The sequence below is a fragment of the Stegodyphus dumicola genome, chromosome 4 (genome assembly GCF_044657685.1).
Source record: "Stegodyphus dumicola isolate Sdum_Otavi_A_Nest chromosome 4, ASM4465768v1".
In the NCBI taxonomy this organism is placed as follows: Eukaryota; Metazoa; Arthropoda; class Arachnida; order Araneae; family Eresidae; genus Stegodyphus; species Stegodyphus dumicola.
In genome coordinates this window covers 205423549-205448027 of record NC_140771.1, presented here as the reverse complement: position 1 = coordinate 205448027, position 24479 = coordinate 205423549, and the positions used below count along the sequence as shown (strand labels likewise).

Below are 24479 nucleotides of genomic sequence, written 5' to 3'. Positions count from 1 at the left end.
CAATGTATCTGTGTCTGTGCAGCACCTCAGCGTATCATTATCCAAATTCCAAATTACCCCCAAAACGGAAGTATCCCCTGAATGTTTGTCAACATTTGTATCAGCCACATTGCTTTCAAAACCGCGCAAGTTAAAACATCCATTTGACATGATTAATTTGGAATGTTCAATAAACATAAACTGTTCATCAATACTAAAAACACTAGATAAACAATTATCCACATAAAATGACGATTTCAATTTTTGAGCAACTTCACTATATTGACGTGGACAGTTTTCTAATAGATGCATTATAGATGCGTTCAACAAGTAGGGGCTCGAAGAAACTCCAAACACAACTCTGCAATGCCTATAAATTAATTTCTCTTCATTGCATGGGAAAAAAAATCTGAGAAAATCTCTATCTTTAGATGCGACGGATAACATTAAAAAAGCCTTTTCAATATCGGCACTAATACCAATCGGATACATTCTAAAACGATCTATAATATCAGGTATTAATTCAATAAGATTTATTCCTTTACACAGACATTCGTTCAAAGAGAGTCTCCCTTTCTCAGATGCAGAAGCGTCAAAAACAGGACGAATTTTCGTGGTTTCACTTCCTAATTTGATTACAGGCCTATGCGGCAAATAATGACATTCATTATTCAATTCGTTTTCTGGTACGCGTTCAATAATATTCAACCTTTCCCATTCTTTGAACACATTTTGATAATCATCGAAAAATTTACTACATCTGAGTTTATAGATCATCTTTTGATACCTTTTCCAGGATAATTCTTTATTATCGGTTAAATGTGTCGTATCACATTTCCACGGAAGTTCTACTTCATATCTTCCATTTGGAAGAATTTTCATTTTGTTCTCAAATTCAGATAAATTAAAACTTTCATTCATTTTAACAGTTTCGTTTGGAGCGCATATTCCTATTTTTTCAAGTTCCCATAACTCATTCAGAGGAATTCTCCTGACATGCATTGAAAATGTTTTCAAAATATTATCCTTTTCACCCGAATTTCGTTTGCCAAATACCGTCCACCCAAGTTTCGTTTCGACAGCCGTTACCCCGGACTGTAATTCAATAGAATTTCCCGTCAATAACTTTCCTATAACATCTGCTCCGATTAAAAGGTTAATTTCAATTTCCTTTCGCAATGGATCCGAAAATTCGATTTCTTTTTCTTTTAATTCATTCAAAATCTCTTTATCCTTAACCTTAGGAATAAAACCGCAAATCTTTTTTTCCGATAATGCCTCAAAACTACATGCGAATGTTCCTTTTAAATTGCTGACCTCGACCGAAAACACTTCATGTTGTTTAGGTTTCGTTTCGTCCCCCCCAAACAGTGCATGTATAACTGTCTCCTCCCGAAGTGGAGATGCTTTAAGCTGACTCATCATATTTTCACTAACGTAGCTACTTTGGCTTCCACTATCAATTATGCAGCGAATAATTTTCTCGCGACCTTGACACCGAATTCGAACGCAAAGCGTTTGCAAAAATACAGTTTCGCTTCTGCTACAGTTAGAAAGAGAACTCTCTTTTGAAACATTTATCTGATCATTATTTTTTAGCTTTTGATTACACATTACATCAAAATGATTACAACTTTTGCAAATAGAACAACTTAACTTACCTTTGAAAGGACAAAATTTACTAATATGACTCGCTCTTTTCAGACAAGAAAAACAAGCACCTTTTTTCAACAACAATTGTTGTTTTTCAGCTAAAGTCATTTTTTTTGCAGAGTAACATTTTTCACTAAAATGTTTCTTTTCACAAAAATTACAGTTCGGAACACTCTTACCTGAATTCTCAAGACTTACTAGAGCTGATGCTGTTACGGGATCATTTTGCTTTACCTGTTCGTGGTTATAATCTTTCTTTCGATGGTTCTGTTGGGAAGCGAAACCAGTTCTTGCGAGGAGAACCATCTCTTCCCCCTTAACTTCCTGTTTTAAGAAATTCATTAAATATTTCAAAGATCGATTCCCTTTAGTTTCAATGGAGTCGTGATTTCTGCTTCTTTCCCATGCCATCAGTACTTCTTCTGGTAAGCAACTTTCCACTAAGGGGGTCAAAAAATCCCCATATTTTTCTTGGGTTCTTCCCAAACTTTCCAACGCTCGCAATTTTCCTTCTAGTTCATCATACAGGGAGGGTAGATCCGTTTTTGCTCTTCCGGTTACAGCGTTCTTCATCACTAGGCTTAACAAGTCTCTCACATAGATTTGCACAAGTAAATCTTCGCGTCCAAAGCGCTCTTTTAGTTGTTCGATGGCTTTAGGATAATTAGCTGCCGTTGCCGGGAAGCTAAGGACTAGGCGTTCTGCTTTCGATTTGGGTTCCATGGCCTGCAATAAATACTGCATTTTATCTTCATCGGCGATACTTTTGTCATCGTGGATTTTCTGGAACTGACTCCAAAAAGTCAGGTAATCTTTAGCTTCACCACTGAATTTTTTAAGCTCAATTTTAGGCAATTTAAATTTCCTAGATTCGGAATTATTTGAAGGAGAAGAGGCTTGTATTTCCGCATCTATTTGAGCACACTGTTCTAAAAACTTATCTCGATAATTCTCCGCTTCTTGAAAATCATCACTAAATAATTTTTCTCCATCTTCAGTCTGCAGAATTTGCTGCGATATAGCACTCTGGCATACGTCAAGTCTCTGGAATTTATCACAAAGTTGACACTTCAAAATCGAAAGTATTTTCAAATCTCTTACTTCTTTAGTTAATTCACTTTCGGTTTTCCTTGAGGTTTGCGAAAACGCAATTCTAAGTCCTTTTCTTTGAGCCTTTAAAGCGATCAAATCCATCTTCAAAGTATATTCAAAATCGAAATTCAATAACAAAAGTTCAATCGGAAAATTCTAATTCAAAGCACCCGGTCCCGCCGAGGGTACCACTATGTTACGAAGAACACAGAAAATATATAAATCAAATATATTTAAAACAGTTCGTTCAGTTGCGGGCCTGCCTCTACCCGAGGCTGGGTGCATTATGAATAAAGACAAAAAAATTCTTAATAAATCATTCTTTATTTCCATCAAAACAGTATCACTCTTCCGAGCTCAGCTTTCGTTCGTCTACAAGCAAAACATTCGAAAACAAACTCAGCACGCAGGCTGACGTCACAAGCAGCAGCGCCTCGCGCCGGTTATTACTTCAGTTCATTTCACAACACTTTCAATGCGCGCATGCTTAAAGCATATGCGCCTGCGTAAAGTTTGTGGCTTTGAGGTCCGGATTACAGACTTTGTACTTTATTTGCTATATTTATTATTTCTTTTAAAATAATACATAGCAATAACATTTGGTAGTAGTATCCGTTTGTTTGAAAGGTGAAATGAATACATTTAAATGCTTCCTAATAACTTCTAATTACAAGAATCCATGTTAATATGTACTCAAATATCAAATTTGAGAAATCTTGGTTGGTTTATTGAGATTATGACAAAACACACTAAAGCTATCTGCATAAGGGAGGAATGAAGCAAGGCCCATAGAACTGACTGTTACCATCAGAAAAAGTGTAACTGGCTTGTATACACATTACTCATGGGGAAAATGCCTATGCAGCCAGCCTGGAATCAAATCCAGGACCAGTGCTGGGTGACTTTATTGGTGAGCCCGGCAAGTTTTGGATTATTTTGCACATAATGAAATTTTTAAATGAAAGTTTACTTAGAGTTACTTCCAGTAAAGTATCACTTTCAGTTTACAATTTTAGCCAAAATTTCATTTAATCATCCTGAACATCAAGTTTCAGTATTGATCATAGTCATCAATACTGAAACTGAATCTGGATCATATTTTAATATATTTTTTTTTATTATAAACTTCTGATTTTATCCAAAATGTGGATCGATTCTTTATGAATGTAGAGAGCTTCAACATAGAAAACAGAAATTTAATATAAGAGATAAAGTGGATGAAAAAATAGTCGCACACTCAAAAACATGTAGAAACTTAATTTGTATTTATTTACTGAAAATGTATGTACACTGCTAAAAAAAAAAAAAAAAAAAATGGGACAGTCCTATATCTCCCGATCTACTGGGCCGATTGACAAATTCAAATTGCGTTCTTCATGTCTCGAAAGCGCGACTTAGGATATATATTAGATTTATATATAGCACTATTCTAACATAGGTATTTTGACACAAAATCGGACTTTTTCTGAAATAACATACCAATTTTTTTACATATTTCGATTCTACGACTCAAATTACGCCTAAATATGAAATTTTGTAAAATTTGGAGCGAAATTTACGGAGAAATTCACAAATTTATGTTGGCACTTTTTTGTCAGTTTACGTCAATACTTCACTTGGCGAACTTCTTAATATATGGCAACCTAGTTTCCTTTCCCGTGAGAGGAAGAAAAGTCACCATCGTTCCTTTTTTCCAAATAATATTCTTTATATTATATTTTTAATTATAACTTATTATTTTAAGTAATTTTTTCTTTTTCGAATTTCATTTTAATTGTTTAAGTTGCACTTTTTTTTTTCCGAATACTGTTTTAAAAATTTTTATTTACCTATTCGAACTGCGTAAATAAAGGTGCAGCGTTTATTTTTTTTCAAATAGTTTTCTTTATATATATTTTTCGTCATCGTTATTATTTTAGGTAATTTTTAAATTTTTATACTTTTATTTTAATTGTTTGTCTTGCATTGTCTCTTCAGATAATTGTTTTAAAATTTTCTATTTATTCCTTCGAACTCATTTTAAATATATTTATTAATATCAATTTTCCAGAATTTGATTTTATTTATTTGAACTGCGTTTCTTTCGGAAGAATACTTTGTAACCCAGACTACGATGCGTTTGAAAACTGCATACTATATTAAAAGAGAAAATACAGTAAAGCACAGTTTTACACGCCTTTCAATGTTCCGTTCAGAAAAGATATATATAAATAAGAGAGATGTATAACAGACATTTTAACTTAGGATGACTTGCATACACTGCTTTAAACAGTTTTATCATTGTGCCCATTGCTTTACACAATTTTATATTACATCTGGTTTCTTAAAATGTTATTCATATTTTAGTCAAATATTTTATTTTTGAAATCGCAAGAATCAAATATCATAACATTGAAAAGTTTTAAATTAAAAAAAATACAAATACTAAATTTTACGAAAAAATTTAATTTTTCTTCTCTTTTTCTTTAAGCATTCTGAAAGTATATTAAAAAGTATCCAACTTTTCGAAACATTTTGGTATTTCTGACAATCATTTTAAATAAAGTTATCGCCTTCTATTTCATAAAGGCCCACTAACGGCCGAGCGGTAAAGACGCTGATCACTGGTAGTTCGGTCCGAGGTTCGAATCCCGCGAACGGGCTGGTTGCATGGGTGTTTTCGTGGTTATCCCGATGTGTAACGTGTATACGAGCCAGTTTCCCTTAGAAAGTCCTCCACGAAGGCATTCCTCCCTTTAGGCAGATAGCCCTCGTGTGCTTTGCCATAATTAAATAATCCAATCCAATCCTTAATTAAATATAATTGATTTGTAACTTCTACCAGAACTGACGTTAAGAATTGAAGTGCAAATAAATAATATCGTGTGCAATCTTGATTAATATAAAATTAAAAATATTTGCATTCAGACAGAAAGTTTTCTGAAATATTTGCTATTACTTTATAAGAAGGATTTCTTAATAACCGTAATAATTACTTATTATATTACTGATGATTAGGAATCAGTTCTTGACAATTACATTCTAAATTAGAATTTTAAGAATTATTAGAATTTTAAATTAGAATAATGAAAATACGCTACGCACAAAAATACATTTTTTGGTAAAAAATGAGTTGATTTTTTATGTTTTAAAACTTCTTGAATTCATTTAATAAACATCGTATCCTCGTTGTTAATTGAATTCAGAATGTTGGGTGTCGTTTATATAATTATTCTTACTTGTCCAGCGATTAAGTAGCTGCATATCATTTCTACATAACCATTGAACTTTCATTAATTCAGTCTCTAGAGGGTTGTATATTTATATCATAATTTGACTTTTATAAAAATGATTATTCTAAATCTTATGTTTCTACAAAAATATACTGTGCTTTAAAAATATGGATGATAGTACCAGCCGCTCTTTCAGCCACTTCAAAAGCATCAGTTTGTTTAGAAATATATTGTGCAGTTAATGTCATAAAATTCAAATAAACATCAAACGAAAATTCTCAGTTTTAGACAATTCGATTTAAACGAAGTAAAGTAGCAGACGATAAAACGCCGAAGGTAAAAATTTACTCTTACAAAAAAGTACTGTTATTTAAAAAAAAAAAAAAAAAAAAAAGATAGAGAGAAATTAAAAAAAAAATATTAGATAATTTATTTAAAAAAATAGCTTTTCATATAGTATTAATAAATATTTATTACGCATCACTGAGGGAAAAAATGTCATATAATTAATTCTCCGTAAAATTTTACTTGAAATGTAAGGTTAAAAATAGCTGTGGCAATACAGTGTAACAAAAATCAATAGACCACATTTGGCGTTATTATCGCTCAAAAAAAAAAAGATGCCAAATTTCAAAACGCGAAAATATGTAAATTTGTGTATATCTTAGAAAATTTTGAATAAAAAAGTCTAATTTTTTGCAGATATGCTTAAAAATATACCTACTTTAAGATGATGGTAAACATTTTATAGGTTATAATTTAAAATTTTTTTCGAAAAATTTATAAAAATTATTTAAAAATAGAAATTTAAAAAATAAAACACAAAAAATGGGTAAATTTTATTTGGAATGAACCTAAATTTCGAAATGTGAGAGAAAAAATCAAAAAAGTTTAATAAAAAAAGAGATATAAATAAATATTTGCCAAATTCAATTAACGTTGAGGAGCTAAAATTTTGAGAGCTAATATTTCAAAAACTACTCGTACGATTTTTACAAAACTTGGTATTCTGGCATTATTTGAGTCGTAGAATCGAAATATGTAAAACAATTGGTATGTTATTTCAGAAAAAGTCCGATTTTGTGTCAAAATACCTATGTTAGAATAATGCTATATATAAATCTAATATATATCCTAAGTCGCGCTTTCGAGACATGAAGAACGCAATTTGAATTTCGTGAATCGCCCCAGTAGAACGGGAGATATAGCACTGTCCAATTTTTTTTTTTTTTTTTTTTTTTTTTTTTTTAGCAGTGTACATAGCTTTGGGTATGATAAAAAGTATAAAATGAATGCCAATAGTAATATAAAAGAAATATGCAATATTTGCATTAAGCAATGAGAAAAACACTGCATATTGCACACACTCTGTTGAATGTCTTTAGATTTATTCAAAGAAAGGTTGTGGTTGAATTAGTGATATCATTCATGATACACGCAAGTGAAAATGATAATATGCATTTTCAGATGTTTTGATAAATAGCAACCATAGCTGATGCAAGAAGGACAGCAAAGCAATGAAAAATGAGACAAGTACTGCATTTTGTGCTGTGTCAAATATAAAAATATATATTATTAATAAAGATGAAAAAACTTTTAATATACAGTACCATGGTGATTTTTAAATTTGATTAACCACCTGTCAAATATGTGCACTCAAAGTTTAAGTTCATTTCTCTGCTCTAACAGTCTACAAAAAATAGTAAGCTGGATCCAATTAGAAGATTAAGGAACAGCAGAGGATAAGGAGAAGAAAACTTCAAACTCCACAAAATAAACTGATAAGAATCATCTTCAATGCTCCAAGATACCATATAATATCCTCTGATCTTAACATCTCTATGATAGGACAGGAATTAAACTGTCTTTTAAAAGTATCAATGTTATGTTGAATTTTAACTTCATAAAATGTTTTTATATTTTACTGTATGATTGTTCAGTCGTACAGCAATATGACTGAACCTTGTACAAACTATTTCAATTCTACGTGGAACAAACTTCAATCAATAGATATCAATTCTTTCTCAACTCTGCCTATAGCACCAGTGGCAGAGCAGGTATGGCATTATCTTAAGACTCTCCATGACATGAGTATTTTCAGTGCTGTCTTCCACAGCATATGAAACCATGGTTATATGGGAGAAGCATGAATGGAGAAAACTGAGGTCTAAACTAACAGTAAACCATGAACCTACATGGAAAATTTTATTTGCATTCAAGCATCCAACTATTTTGCTTTTTTTGTCTCTGTTGATGATTAAATCATTTGGGATACACCAAGGTCGAAAGATTCAGTATCATCACACATGCCATATGAGCAACATGCACTGAAAATAAATTTTAGTCAAATAATTGAGTGTTGTATAATGTTTTAAGCAATTCAAGATTATTTTAATAATGCACAAAATTTATTAACAGCAAAACAAAAATTTTAATAAACATATATAAATATTAATAAATTCAAAATTTGCTATTTTCTTTTTTATCTGTATTCTTATTTCTATTTCTGTTTTTATTCTTCATCTTTCTATTCCTTATCATTCCTTTTTTTTTTTTAAATTGCTTTTAAGCTGGATTTCAGTTAACACTTTTATAATGTCATCATAACATAATTTTATATTTAGCAAGGTAATCCTGTTTGACCAATGAGCCGTGTTTAGTGTTAAAGATTTTTTCGAATTATCTAAAGTTTTAAACAAATCTCGCTGGTTTATATTTTTTCCTCAGAGTAAATTCTTCTTTCTTCAAAGTAAATATATTTTATTTTTCCCTCAAAATAAATACATATTTTGTAATACATCAAAAAATGATGTTAATTTCTTTAACCAGTTATAGCATCATTAATTAAGTCTATGTTGTGAGATAAGCAGTGTACATATTTAGCATTCGGCTAAATAGCTTTTATCTTTTGCTCGAAGTTATCATAGACACTACTCATAACACAAGCACTATCAGTTTAGAGTAGATTGAAGGGTGACCTTTGTATTATTGCCAAATTCTTGTTTCATTTATGATAACCTGAGTAGATGAATGTTATGAAAACCCTATTATGACGTAATCAGTTGCATGATTGCAATAAATTTGAATTATGGGAAAAGATTTGTAAGGGCTTGTGGTGTGTGTTGGTTAGAAAGTACATTGCTTGTTTCGTGGTTTAGACGGTAAAATGGCCGAATCGAGCATTTGAAGTTTCTGTACTATTTGGAAAGAGCATTAATTGACTGGTGTGTAAATGAAGGTTTACTTAGTAGCCATTATTAAGTGTCCTGTTTGTAGGAAGGAAATGTGTATGGTCGAACGTCAGATGATAATGGCGCTACGGAGGATATTTTTTACTCTTATTTTGTGAATTTAATGTAGCAATGCCAGTATACAGATTCTAGTTCAGATAATTTTAGGAAGTTTTTGGGTGCTATTAATAATTTTATTTGACTGAAGACACATTAATTCGTAAATAAGGTAAGTGGATATTTCCTTTGTGTAGTGCAAAGATGAATTTCCTTTTTTATGTTATTTCATTGTTTGATTTAAAATGTAGTTTATTGAGATTATATCTTTTTTGGTTGGCTGTTGCTTTGAATTTTTAAGTGAATATAAGGGCGTGCACAATGCCTAGTTTGTGCAATTCTCTGATGTTTTTTGAAGTGAAAATAGGTTGATGCGAACATGGTTGTTATTTTGACTTTCTGTAGTGGCGTAGCTAGGATTCCAGTGCCCGGGGAAAACTAAAGAATTTGTGCCCCTTTCTGTGTGCCAAGAATGGAAAACATTTCATTACAATATTTCGCAGCATCACTTTGGCGCCGCCTGGATGCTGCGCCCGGGGACGGATGGATGTCCCCCCTTGCCGCACCCTAGCTACGACACTGTTGGTTCATAATGCTTTTTAACTCAAATGTCTTTTTCATTCAAGAAACTGAGAATGAGTTCTTTCAATCCTTCAGAAGGAGAATTTTTTACAGCATTAAATTCTAAGAAATGTTTCTTTAATTACAAAATTTATGTGTTCTGAATTATCGTGTCTTGGAATATGAATGTGTCCATCTTCATTATAGCAGTGTCTAATACAGAATAAAAGAGAGATGCATTTATCTGGTTTGCCAAAATGTGTTCTTAATTATGACCAACACATTGAATTAATTCATTTTGTAAGGTAGGGCTGAAATATTACAAATTTTCTACTGACATTTCAAAAATTTGTTTCATAATATTGACATATTTACTTAATAATTTAACCAGTGATTAAAATTGCGACTTATATTTACATTTTCTGTAAGCCCACGAAAAGGTAACGGATTTTTTGACAACATAAGTGAGTACTTTTCCATTTTGCTGGCGCAAACGATAAAGTCGCCAATAATGGTACAACTGATGCCAAACAGAATACCTTCACCGGTAATATTTTACACTTCATTTTCAAGACAAGTCACAGCCATTTCTTACTAGACTGATTGTTCCTTTCAATACTGGCATACAATTACATAGAATATTTACAAAGATAATTAAATTCTAAGACCATTTGCAGTAATTAAGTCAATTAGGGTGCAATCACACCGCTCACCCGAAGGCAAAAATATATAAAAAGGCAAAAGCAAGGGTTAAATTCAATTTTAATGAGAGTGCAATAGTGAAGTAAAGAGCTACGGTTTTACATAATTTCTGAGTAAGCTATTCATACGAATTGAACTAATTCTTGCATTTAAACTTGTATTCCAAATTAAGTTTTAACATGAAATTAATGTAGATAATTACTCAGAGAATTATATTTTTGTAGCGTACTTTATGCGAGATGAGATCACTTGGGGTGACGTGTGCGATGTTGAACCATAGTAAATTCTTAAATTAATGTCTTTTTACAAATTTATTGTCTTTTAACAAAATTTTAAACCATATTAAAATGTTTATGCCTTCAAAATAAAACATTCTTAGAACTAACATTCGTTATGTATATACTGTATGTTATTCGCCAACAAAGTCTGCTTGGCGAGATTTTCACCGGCGAAATTGAAAAGTACCCATAAGCGTAATATTCTAAAACCAGTTTCCAAATATTTGCTTCATATTGAATGTTCTTCAAGGTCTTTATTAACAGTCAGTTTTTTCCTGTGTTTCATACTCAGTGCTTGCTTTCACATGTGATTTGGAAGAATTGTAATTTCTAATTTTTAGCATTAAATTTTTCCAATCTCTAATATCTGAATGCTAACTACTATCAGAGCAGTGGCGGCTCGTAATAAGCACTGTGGAACTGCAGCACCCCTATTCTACTTATTATTATTTTTAATATTTAGTATAGTGTGCCCTTTAGTCTTTAACTCTTTCTTTATATTTTTACAATACATAATCCTTAAGCTTAAAATGCCAATAGCCATCCCCCAGTATGTGAAAAAGGTACGAAAGTCTGATTGGAACTGCGCACTTCACAGTTCCAGCGACGTCATGGACCTTATAAGAAATAGACTAACCCAAACGGGTTTTCTCCCTCGTCTGAGGTGTTGCCGGCTGTCACCTTGATCATGTCCAAAGGAGTAGGGACGACTTGCCGAAATTTAACATTGGTTGCCTATTGCAGCGTGTATAATTGTCAAGAAAACGCTGGTTGTAGCGCCTCATTTCTCAAATTAGAATTTCTACATAGTTTTATTTTTGAAATTGAGATTGATTTTTAAAAATTTAGCATATTTATCAAGCATAATTAACGTTCAAAATAATTATAAAACTATTGCATGCTTTCAGGACTGGATATTTTTTTAGCTTTTCCTATGCTGTAAGGAAATTTGTAACTAGTACTTCTTTTAGAAAATTAAATTTTAAATCCGAACTAATAGAAAATTTCAAACAAGCAATTTTCTCTTGCAATTTTTATGCTGTGTAAATATGTAAAAAATACTAAAATATTTAAAAACGAATTTTTGAAAGTTGTGTTTAAAATTCTAAATTGTGCTGCTTTTTTAAAACCATAGATGAATATTATAGCACAATTTCTATAAAGGAATTTAATTTCAACTATAATTCATAATACATCATAGTGATAAACACTTTTGACTCTTTAAAAATGTTTATACATTTAATTCTAATATTAAAATTGTATTTAACTGTAATAATTAATTTTGCTTGCATTTTATAGTGATTATTTTTTTAAAATTTATTTTTAGTTCTATATAAGATTTTTTTATTTACTGTTAATTTAATTCATTAGCTTAAAGGGGCGGATGCCTAGAAAGACTGTTAGTTTCGAAGCGGCATTTTGCGCTGTTTTACTATAAATGTCCGTGTCTCCTTGCAAATTGTTGTTACCAAATATTATCGCCCTGTATTATATGTAAAGAAATTAAATAATGAAGAATTTTCATGAATACGTGTATGCTTCTCGCACTGTGACAAAAATGACAGTATCTTAGAGCCATCAAATATTGAATAATGTAATCCTCCACCCGAACATGGGCATCTGGACGGCCGAATTTCGATTTTGTTTTAATCTATTTCATATTTTGTAAAACTTTAACAAATTTTTTATTAACAAACTCAACAAGTTCAGAACGAGCACTGTACGGAAAATAACAGTTTTATCTCCAGTGCAGAAATTCTAAAGATATGCTGTTTTCAAATGTATGTGGTTTACGGGCGTGTGTTACCTGTATTCAATAAATACAGGTAACACACAAAACTTTGAAAAAAGGTTCCTTTTGGGCGTAATATAAAATCTGAGTGCTTCTAGATTTTATTTTACTTTTTTTTATTCCTTTCATTACACCCAGAAAATTTTGTGCTCCGAATTTTATAAATTACTAAAATAAATATTCCACTTTAATGTTAATAAGTTGATGATATAATCAAATAAATGATTGTTTTGTAATGTTATTATAATTTTGAAAATGGTCATTAAATTTTTAAAAGAAATTATCAGATCTTATTTAATTTTATGTTATTTGTACGCAAAATTAAGTTCATAAATTTTGTGCTTAGAGTTTTTACCGTTTTACCAAAGTAAAGATGTTTTTACAAGAATTACGCGTAAAAAAAGTGCGCTAAATGCAGTAAAAAGTGCTTTAATGAGATATGTTAAATCTTATTTGGAAAAAACTATGACTTTCATAATATCATCACTATACAATGTATGACGTTTAATAATTAAAAAGAGTTATGTGACAGAGTCATAGCTAGGGTTTTCAGCGCCCAGGGACATCTGAAGATTTCGTGCCCCCTATTGCTTGCCAAGGATGGAAAACATTTAATTCTAAAATGTCGTAACATCAGTTTCGCGCCCCTTGGATTCTGCGCCCGGGGACAGGTGCCCCCCTTGCCCCCCTCTAGCTACGCCCCAGTTATGTGATACAAATGTCATAGGTTTCAGTGTTAAAGTAAACCAGATCATCCCTACTCTTTCTTGCCGACATATCGGTGACGCGCGCCCCGCCCACGGGGTTGGTCTATCTCTTATAAGGCCCATGAGTGACGTAGTGTTTGGCTGTTCTGCGCATGTGCACACAGAAAGCAGTACGCGAGCCAAGAGAGAAAGAAGAGCACTGTCGCTCTTGCAGTACCAAAACTCTGCCGTGTTGGAAACGTGATTTCTTTTTACTCCGCGCATGTAGTATTCCTCCACAAGGTGGAACTTCATCATACGTACCATAAACAGAGTTTGCAACCTTTAAATAATTGCCCTGCTGAAATTCAGTCAACATCAAAAGCAGATCAAACTATTGCAAAAGCAACAGGAATTTTAAAATATATAAATGATGATAATTTTAAGTGTTGGTTAGCGATTTTTTACCAGATTATGCCTCATGTTGAAATAGTATCCAGAGATGCAATCCAGAGAAATTAGTGTGTTTAAAGTTAATGAATATATAACAAATTTCAAGACTGTTATTTTAGAATTAAAAAACTCAAAGTACTGTGAGAATTTTTCAAAGACACTGGCAGAAGCTAAGAAAATATGTGACTTTATACTATGTATTGATATAATGTACAAATATTCTTCCTGCTAAATTGTTTAACAAGAAGAAATGCTTCGCTAGTTTTAGGAATGAACATCCTGTAGAAGAAATAGTACTGATCACTGAAGCATATCCAATGATTGACAAAGAAAAGCTTGAAATTAAACTAAAAGTATTCTATTGTAGGTCTGATATCCATGAATATTGCAAATGAATTGAGCTACTGAAATTTATCTTCAAAAATAATCTCGATGATGTTCTTAGTGAAATTACGAAACTGATAAAAATTCTCTTGAGAGTTTCGCATGACTACATCAGAGGCACAACTCTGCTTTTCAACATTGAAAAGAATGAAAACTTTTCTAAGAAGCACTAGGAATTCAGAAAGACTAAATGCATTGCTTTCAATAAAGAAAAATTTCCACAGTTGTCATCCAGAGATCAAGGAGAAAATTATTCATCTTTTCGTGCAAATTAATACAAGAAGAATGGATTTCATTTTAAAATGACTAGATAAAGTTTGAACTGTAACAATTTAGGTTAAAGTAATTAAGAAATGTTTAATTCTTTTCTTGTAAGATTTCATGAAGTTTCAAAATAAATTTTCTTTTTATACATGTTTGTTTTCTTTTACACAATTTTAAAACAAAGGTTAAATTTTTTTTGAACAGCACCCACACTAATTTTAGGTACAAGCCGCCACTGTATCTAGAAAGATAACCAACAAGTTTAGAATAGAACATAATATAACCAACAAGTTCTGCAGTATGTAGCATCTAATAATTTAGAGTAACGCCACCAGTATTGTGACATTTGCCTGTACTTGAATGTACAATATGCTGCACTAAAATGGCTATTTCCTTGTTTAGTATCTTTTCCAAAGCATTTTGTAACTTTTCTTCATTTTTATCAGAATTAATTAGAAATTTTCTCATATTATTAGCAAAATTTTTACCTAAAAAATTACCTATATCTGGAAGGTTTTTTTTTTTTTTTTTTTTTTTTTTTTTTTTTTTTTTTTGGTCAGCTTTACTAGTACAGGCAACTTCAGCAAATAATGCAATTCAGTACTTTTCCATTTTGCCGGAGCAGGCGATAATGTCGCCAAGAATGGTACAATCGATGGCAAACGGAATATCCTTGCTGGTAACCTTTTACACTTGATTTTCAAAACAAGTACAATCAAAAGTTGTTAATTCGGACACCCAGAATCCGGACCTCAAAGCTACAAACTTTCTGCGCATGCATCGCGCGTAAGACCTTTACGGCTGCGAATTTGCGTGTGCATGCGCAAAAATATGTTTACGAATGCGCGCTTAATGTATAACGGACTGGATAAGCTAAGCTCTAATTATCTATTTCAGTTAATATTGCAGATTGCGTTGTTCCTTAATCTTCGAATTGGATCCGGCTTATTATTTTTTGCAGACTGTTAGAGCAATTATATAAAAGCAAGCTTGAACTTTTGATTATGTCAAATAGAATTTCCGATTTATATTTACTAATATGTAATGGATCTACAAAGCGAAAGTATGTTTCGGAGTCCATTAAACAAAAAGTGGAATTGCTGCAAAAAATAGATAAAGGCATATCCTTTGTTTATCTAAACTTTGTTTATCTTTAACACCGCAGCGGGCACGCAATGAATTGGAAGTTGATCTGTCAGCACTATCCTTATCTTCAGGGCAGATGTTTTTATTTTATTTTGCTTATAATTGCTTACTAAATGTAGTATTTCATTTCGATATACTCCGTCTTTGATATGATTTAAATCAAATGCCTCATCATTATAATTCGCTTCTGATAGCGCAGAAAGTGACAGAGGTTATTGAAAACGAAAAAATTTCAATTGACAAATTAGTCGGTATTCTTGACACAGCAATTATAGGACTTGAACAGCGGAACTTTGTAAATGAACAAGAATTTATGTATGTTTATAGAATTAAAGAGAACGTATTATCACATAAAAAACGAAGCAACTTAAACAACTTACATTGAAAGAAATGTTTAATAAAGTAAACTAATAAATATTAAGCTCTTTTTTTTTTTTTTTTTGTAAATTTTGATACACTTTAGATCATAATTGTTCTTTATTTCGTAAATTACGGTTTCATATTTTTAATTTTATAATTTCTTCATGCCATTTTACCAGATTTAAACTGATGATCTATAATCCGGAATCGCAGAAGTCCCGACGAGTCCGGATTGAATCGCAGAAGTCCCGACGAGTCCGGATTAACGACTTTTGACTGTAATAGCAATTTCGGTTGATCTTTACATTATAGTAACTTGGCTTTTTTCGGCGAAAATTTGGCGACCAACTCTCCTACAGCAATCCTCTATTTTTTTTTCCCGCCGCCATTTTGTCTTCACGAAGTAAAGACATGTTTCTTTTCTTTTTATCTACTGAACACTTCTTCCAACAATCTACTAGCCGAATTACACTTATGCTAGAAATTTTATCTAACAAAACTGCTTAATCATGACAAATATTCACTGCAAAATTGGGAAAAAGTGCACAATACCATACTCCTTACGTGTTTTTCAAAATAACACATGCACATATACCATGTACACGCCGACTTATTTTTACTTAAAAAAACATCCCAGAATTGCACAAAAATGGCATTGCGCACACTCTTCACTATATCCATGTACACTGCTTTTTTCTCATAAATTAGGAAAATTTCACGAAAATACATGACAATTTTCTCAATCTTTAAACCCGGTAAAAAGAACATATATGAAATTACCTGATCGCGAAAAAGTATTTACCCTTTCCAAATATGAACATTTCCACATATAAAATAAATAAAATATCCAAAAACTTTTACCTCTAAATCATCTATTACATCATACACGTCACCAACGAATTCATACCGCAAGCATTACAAATACTTAGTATCAAATATTTAAATTATTTCTACGCACGTTTACTTCAACTTAAACGTGTACCAAATTCCTACAAACATAAAATTCACAAAATAACTATCATTTAATTAAAATATCACTAAACCATGTACACGTCGACTTATTTTTACTTAAAAAAACATCCCAGAATTGCACAAAAATGGCATTGCGCACACTCTTCACTATATCCATGTACACTGCTTTTTTCTCATAAATTAGAAAAATTTCACGAAAATACATGACAATTTTCTCAATCTTTAAACCCTGTAAAAAGAACATATATGAAATTACCTGATCGCGAAAAAGTATTTACCCTCTCCAAATATGAACATTTCCACATATAAAATAAATAAAATATCCAAAAACTTTTACCTCTAAATCATCTATTACATTATACACGTCACCAACGAATTCATACCGCAAGCATTACAAATACTTAGTATCAAATATTTAAATTATTTCCATGCACATTTACTTCAACTTAAACGTATACCAAATTCCTACAAACATAAAATTCACAAAATAACTATCATTTAATTAAAATATCACTAAACCATGTACACGCCGACTTATTTTTACTTAAAAAAAAATCCCAGAATTGCACAAAAATGGCATTGCGCACACTCTTCACTATATCCATGTACACTGCTTTTTTCTCATAAATTAGAAAAATTTCATGAAAATACATGACAATTTTCTCAATCTTTAAACCCGGTAAAAAGAACATATATGAAATTACCAGATTGCGAAAAAGTAATGAACATTTCCACATATAAAATAAATAAAATATCCAAAAACTTTTACCTCTAAATCGCTACAAAAATCTAATTCTCTCAGTAATTATCTACAATTATTTCAAGTTAAATCTTAATTTTGAATACAAGTTTAAATGCAAGAATTATTTCAATTCGTGCGAATAGCTTACTCAGAAATGATGTAAAACCGCAGTGCTTTACTTCGCTAGTGCATTCTCATTAGAATGGACGAATTTAATCCTTGACTTAATCTTTTCCATATTTTTGCCATTGGGTTAGCGACGTGATTGCATCCTAATTCACTTAATTACCGCCCGCGAATGTCCTTAGGGCATAAAATTGAACTATCTGGTAAAAATTCTATGTAATTGTATACCAGTATTGAAAGAAACAATCAATCTGATAACAAAATGGCTGCAGTTTATTTTGAAAATGAAAAGTAAATGGTTGCCAGCGAATATTCCGTTTGGCATCGGTTGTACCATTATTGGCGACTTTATCGTCTGCACCGGCAAAACGGAAAAGTACCGTAATTTCTATCACTAAGGGCTTTTGCGGTAATTAAGTCAATTAGGATGCAATCACACTGCTCACCCAAAGGTGAAAATATAGAAAAAGCAAAGACAAGGATTAAATTCATCAATTCTTAATGAGAATGCTCTAGCGAAGTAAAGCACTGAGGTTTTACATAATTTCTGAGTAAGCTATTCGTACGAATTGAAATAATTCTTGCATTTAAATTTGTATTCCATAAGATTTAATTTAAGATTTAACTTGAAATTAATGTAGCGTAGTTTATGCGAGTCATGTGATATGAATTGGTGAATCAGGATGTTGAACCATAAGATCATACTAAATTCTTAAATTAATGTCTTTTTACAAATTTATTGCCTTTATTTATTGTCTTTTTACAAAATTTTAAATGATATTAAAATGTTTATGCTTTCAAAATAAAAAATTATTAGAACTAACATTTGCTATTTATGTGTACATTGTGCATTGACTTTTACGCTGGCCAAACAGAAATGTGCCTGCAATATTTTATTCAGGCAGTTTAAATATATTATCAAAGATGGTATCTGCTGGTAGGTTTAGATGGGCGAATAAATTTACTCAAAATAGCAGTTACATATTTTTAAGGTTGGGTGTTTTTTTTTAATTCCTTCCGAGATCCAGCTTCTTCTGGATAAGAGTGCTATTAGGTACGTATATATTTGCCTCCAGGTAAATATAATTTTTAATGGTATGAATGCATGACCTTGAACAGCAAACCAGCAGTGATTCCATGGAAAAATAGTCTTATGTGATTTGTTTATTATCAGTAGTACAGGAAGCTGTCAAATCTGCTGTTACAACCAAGAACTGACTTAATATTTTATTTATTGGCAAAATACCTATCTGTTTAAAATATAATACATGTATTTAGAACAGTGACTTATACAAGATATTTGTTAACTTATTCAGTTCTACATCTGATAGTGCATTCAACTTCTAATAATAGTAAGGAATGAAGGAAAAATTATTACGAAATATTTTCTGAAACTTTTACAATTATAAATACCAAAAGATAATCCAATTGGCAATGAAGTGTAGAAAATGTGTTATTTAGGGGCCAGAATAGAAGCTCTTCTGAAATGAATTTAGATGACAGCACAAAAAGACATTAATAAATTTTAAAATGAAATACCGTAATTTCGCACGTATAGTCCGCAGATACGAATTTATATAAAAAAAATTTCAAAAATCGTCAGATAGTCCGCGGACTATACGTCCGAAATTACGTTTTTTTAATACGGCAATATTCCCATGCTTTTTAAACACATCCTTTGTTTGCGCCAATTTCTCACCGCTTTCTCGTCCACTTCAAAATAACGGAGTAAAATCCTAGTATATGGTGCAGCCTTGGCGCGACTTTGAAAATTATCGCCAACACCAAAAATGATCCAAAGAACGTCTATATATATACTATACACACATAGTATATGTATATACTGTGTGTGTATTTAATTATGGCAAAGCCCACTAGGGCTATCTGCCTAAGGGGAGGGATGCCTTCGTGTAGGACTTTCTAAGGGAAACTGGCTCGTATACACGTTACACATGGGGAAAACCACGAAAACAGCCATGCAGCCAGCCCGTTCGCGGGATTCGAACCTCGGACCGAACTACCAGTGTTCAGCGACTTTACCGCTCGGCCGCTGGTTATATGTATATACACACATAGTATATGTATATACACACATAACTATATATTTTCTTTGAATGACCCGTTAACTACTCATCGTATATGTCCCGTTTTCACTGCTCATCATAAAGTCGCCAAAAGTAGCCAAATCCTGAGTGCACCGAATACTAGGATTAAACCAATAACGGCCCGCTTCTCTATTTTCATCTTTTTCCCCGCGATGTTTCATCAACGTTATCGAATATGAAAGACAAAATACTGTGCAACGTGCTATACTCGTGATAAGTGGTAATGAAATGTGACCTTCGACCCCACTCACTAGGTGTTGCCAAACCAGGCTATAAGTAAACGAATCACGCTTTTTTTTTCGTACTCCAGGTACTTGCTACTATGGCTCCTAAAAACCGAGCTGACGCAGCAATTACTTTTCCCCCTCTCGGCAGTTGCACTAAAGCAGTGCGAAGGATACTGGGATACAAGACTCTGGTTGCGCTAAGTGAGTGCTCATACAAGACTTTCTTTGGCTCATATCCCGGCATCGCTTGATGCGTCAGCCTGGATTTTTAGGAGCTCTACTCGCTACTACTCATTCGTTCTGCACTATGCTCTATGGTTTACTATGGATACGATACATACAAATGTTTTCTTGGAATCTCGCGCTTTTTTTATATTTGATCATCGGCAGTTCACGACAGCGTGTTTTTTAAATTTCAACGATTTTAACCATGAACAACCAGTGTATTATCCGCAGCTTCAAAAATTCGCATTTTAAACACAGATAGTCCGCGGACTATACGCGCGAAATTACGGTACTTGTACCATCTATTTTAGTTTTTAACCAAATTTTCAAATGAATAAATTTCAAAACTCTAGTGTTAAAAATTTAATGGTGCCTAATGAATGATGCTATATTGCTCATAGATATACTAGAATGATGCGAGTTTTGTCTTCATTCTTTTTATATTCATCAAATGTTAATCCAATTGCTAAGTTTGATGCTTAACAATAAGAATAGAACAAAAAGCCCTAAACAGAATGAAACAAAAACAAATTTAGTACATCCAACCCCATCTTTTTCCTATGTGTCAAGGACTTTTGAATTTTTATGTATATCTGCAGACTGGTTTAAATTAACAATTTCTCGTTAACGGTTGGAAACTCAAAAACTTAAAATGCAAGACATAAATTATTCATTTAGACCAATAAAAGAAGAATTATTTAATGAAACATGGTTCTCAAAATGTGGACCTTGTTCATTAAACTTAAAATACTGAAAACTCATCTTTAATTTGTTAGCATTGTTTATTAACACAAAGCTTTGTTTAACATTTTCTTCACTTTTTTGGAACAGCTTTAGTATTGGTCCTTTTGGCGACAAACTTCGGTCGCCAAGGTAGACCTGGCTTTGAAAATCGGAAAAAATGGCGGATTGTCAACAAAACCCGATCTAGACTAAATAACAATCTTAAAAAATAAGCTCTTGCTCAGAATAAACAGTCTTTTTCAAATTTTCAACATTTCTAGTACTGCTATGATGAATTCTTGAAACACTACCATAAATGAAGTTATGGCAGTGATTATGTTATGAGTAATGAAATTTACAAAAGGTTAATATTTTAAATTACAAAATATAATATTAATGTATTAAATATTAATTTTTAAGTAATTAGTTAATATTTATATTATATTAGTATTTAGCTAATATTTTAAATTTAATGGTGCTTAATGAATAATATAAGGTTAATTTTTATGTAATGAATAATGAAATTTACAAAAGGTTAATAAATGCATATCAAACTAGTATGTTATTTTAGTTTCTTAGATTCTGTTATTAAAATAAAATTAAAAAAATGTTTCAAATTGAAGGAAATCAAATTAAATTATAGCGAATAAATTTTGTACCAGTTTTAGAAATACTTTATGATTAAATTTTGTAAATGGTAAAAATATTAAAAAGTGTTTATTTTTTAATCACTCAATTTATTACAAATAATTTATGATTATAATTTAAAAGTTAAAATTAAATTATCATAATGAGTAAATTTTGTACCAATGGTAATCATACACAACAACAACCATCATAACTGATGATTTCTGTGAAAGATTCGAACAGTCATTGGAATCCACTAGTGGTGGAGTGATAAGCCACTGAACAGTAGTAATTCAGGCTGGCTATATGGAAGTTTTTGTGGTTTTCCTTACATGCAATGTGAATCTGAGCCAGTTTCTCTTAAAATGTCCTTTATGAAGGCATCCTTCTGCTAGCCAACATATATATTTATTTTCTATTCATAAATACTCTTCTTATATCTTAATTTTAAATCTTACTTCTGAAGTGAAGAAGTGTTGCATCTATAGGTTGAAAAATATGGTCATTATGTTTGCAAAATCCTGTTCAGTTTTGGACAGCATTTAAATAAAATAAATAATTTGTATAAGATGCAAACAAAAATGCATTACAATATTTCATGTAGTGAATCAGGGAACAAATGTAATGTAACGTTCTTTTATTTTGTAACCAGAGTTTTTTTATGTTTGGGATCTTTGCTGTCAATTTCCCCGTCCGTTTTTCCACCAAAATCCAAATGAAGTTTCTAGTTTGTAAAACAAACCGTGTTTTAACTTCAGAGTCCATGTTACTAGGTTGCTAGATATGATAAGATTTGTAGTCTTCAGTCCTGCATTATAATTGCTGATAGTTGAATTCCATACCGGTTAAGTTTTGAACCAACTTTGCATTAAACTGACTTGTGTAGCCTTTGGCTACAAATTTATTTGAATTTAAATTTTACATTGGAACTTAATTGTTATTATAAGTTATCTTGCCACAAGTGGTTGACTGAGTCGTAAGTACAAAGTGTGCCTTCTGTTCAGTACATTAAAATTTTTTTATAGAATAAGAGTATATCTTAATAAATATAGATCTAAACTTTATAATAAATACATTTAAAGACATTGAAATCAGTATCTAAGTGCTTGCCATGTAGTCAAATTTTTATATATAAATTGCACTCTTACTTTTACTATAGAATTATTACAAAAAATTTAGTTTTCTGTTAGATTAAATGTTTAAGTAATGTAGAAAATCCGCATAAAATTTAAAATAAAAAGTCAACTGTTATGTCAACATATTATTAATAAAAGTAATAATACTCAGTGAAGGTTATTCATATACAGCTGTTTTGATTGATTGTATATTTATAAAATTTGAGAACTGTAAATTATAAGCAATATATTCCGTAATCTAAGCAACATTATATTTTTTATAGTTAGAAAAATTATAAAAATGTTATAAAAGCAATAATGAAACCTAATTATGGTCTATGAATTCATGCAATTACACATCCCTGTAGTTCTAATTTAAGAAATGAGGCAAAAAAGTATTTTTAGACCACAGTAATTTTGATCACTGCCATTTTAAGAAATATCTAAGAAGTCTAAATTTGAATGTGGTTCCTTAGTAAAGGAAACACCAAGAATTTACTTCATGCTACTAAAAATGTTTTTTTTTTCTTTGGGGGGGGGTGAGATGGAGTTTATAATATGCAGAGTTGACATATGAAAAAATGTCAAGACTCATGTGATATAATATTAAAAGCATCAGTTTGAACTATCAAATTTTGGCTTTTTTAAAAATATTTTAAATGTTGTGCTTTACTAACATGAAAGTAACTTTAAGAAAAACATGCAATTTATCCCTCCTGCCATCAAAGCTCTGATACCTAAAGCTGTATCAAATTCGTTAAAGTTACGTGGACAGAAATGGCGGCATGTTTTTGAGCTCAGTATTTATGGTTACCATAAATAACAAGGTTATCATAATTCATTTATCGCGCCAAAACAATTTCTTGCCAAAAAGGACTAATACTAAAGCTTCCCAACTATTTAGATAATATAAATGACAGAATATACGCATATGAATTTGGATTTACTCAATTCAAATAGCTAACTAGAAATAGTTGTTTTATAGGCATTCGCAAAGCGCATAACTATGTAATAACAGACAAAAAGTTAAACTTCCATACCCTTGTAATTATGCCCATGGCCATTTGGATTATTACATTTCCCATATATTCGCTGATTATCCTCTTCGCTCAGGTGAGGACTATTAAAAAAAAAAAAAAATTAACGAAATTATACACTTTGTTATTAGGCTTATATTTACTTTAAATTTTCAAGTCATACCTGTGCAACCTATGAGATGCACTGAAAGTTTCAATACGAGTTAAATATACAGTTGGTTCTGCCACAAGTTCTTCCATTATTGAAATATTTTAATTAACTCCAACAATAATGAGCAACATCAGGTAAAAAACGTCAATCGGGTTACCTTATCACCTGTTGAAGAAATGAAGCGTCTATGCTTCCGACTTCGCCGTTTAGCAAAGTCTCCTCATTCGTAAATCTGTGGCTGATGTGTGACGTATGAGATGTACGCGAACATCAACCCTAGAGATTTCAATTTTTCGTATATACATATATATATCTATAATTGCAGCAATCTCACACAGATCGTATTTTATTCTTGAGTGTCAAGATGCAGATTGACAAAATAAATGTTTTTGCGTCACATCTGGAAATTCGGTTTTCACCCAACAGCTGGCTGTCAGATGATGATTTTGAACTAAGTGCACTTCAGAAAGTACGCGATTGGCTGAACTCGCCAATTGCAAGAAATCCCCTCCTACTGGCTTCTTTGGAAATCACTGAATTGAAAATAAAGAAGCGAAACGCACCAGTAATTGACGGAATC

The 24479-nt window shown here is 31.5% G+C and overlaps 1 protein-coding gene across 1 annotated transcript in view; it reads right to left on the bottom strand.

Annotated features, from left to right (window-relative positions):
* pr (6-pyruvoyl tetrahydrobiopterin synthase purple) overlaps window positions 1–24113 on the bottom strand; it is a 36203-nt gene extending 12090 nt beyond the window's left edge. The window contains exons 1-2 of the mRNA XM_085815916.1: window positions 23912–24113; window positions 23752–23831 (exon numbers count right to left, since the gene is read on the bottom strand). Coding sequence (XP_085672042.1) covers window positions 23752–23831; window positions 23912–23988 — 157 coding nt within the window. The 5' untranslated portion in view covers window positions 23989–24113. The remainder of the gene's footprint in view (window positions 1–23751; window positions 23832–23911) is intronic.
* Window positions 24114–24479: the final 366 nt, after the last annotated feature.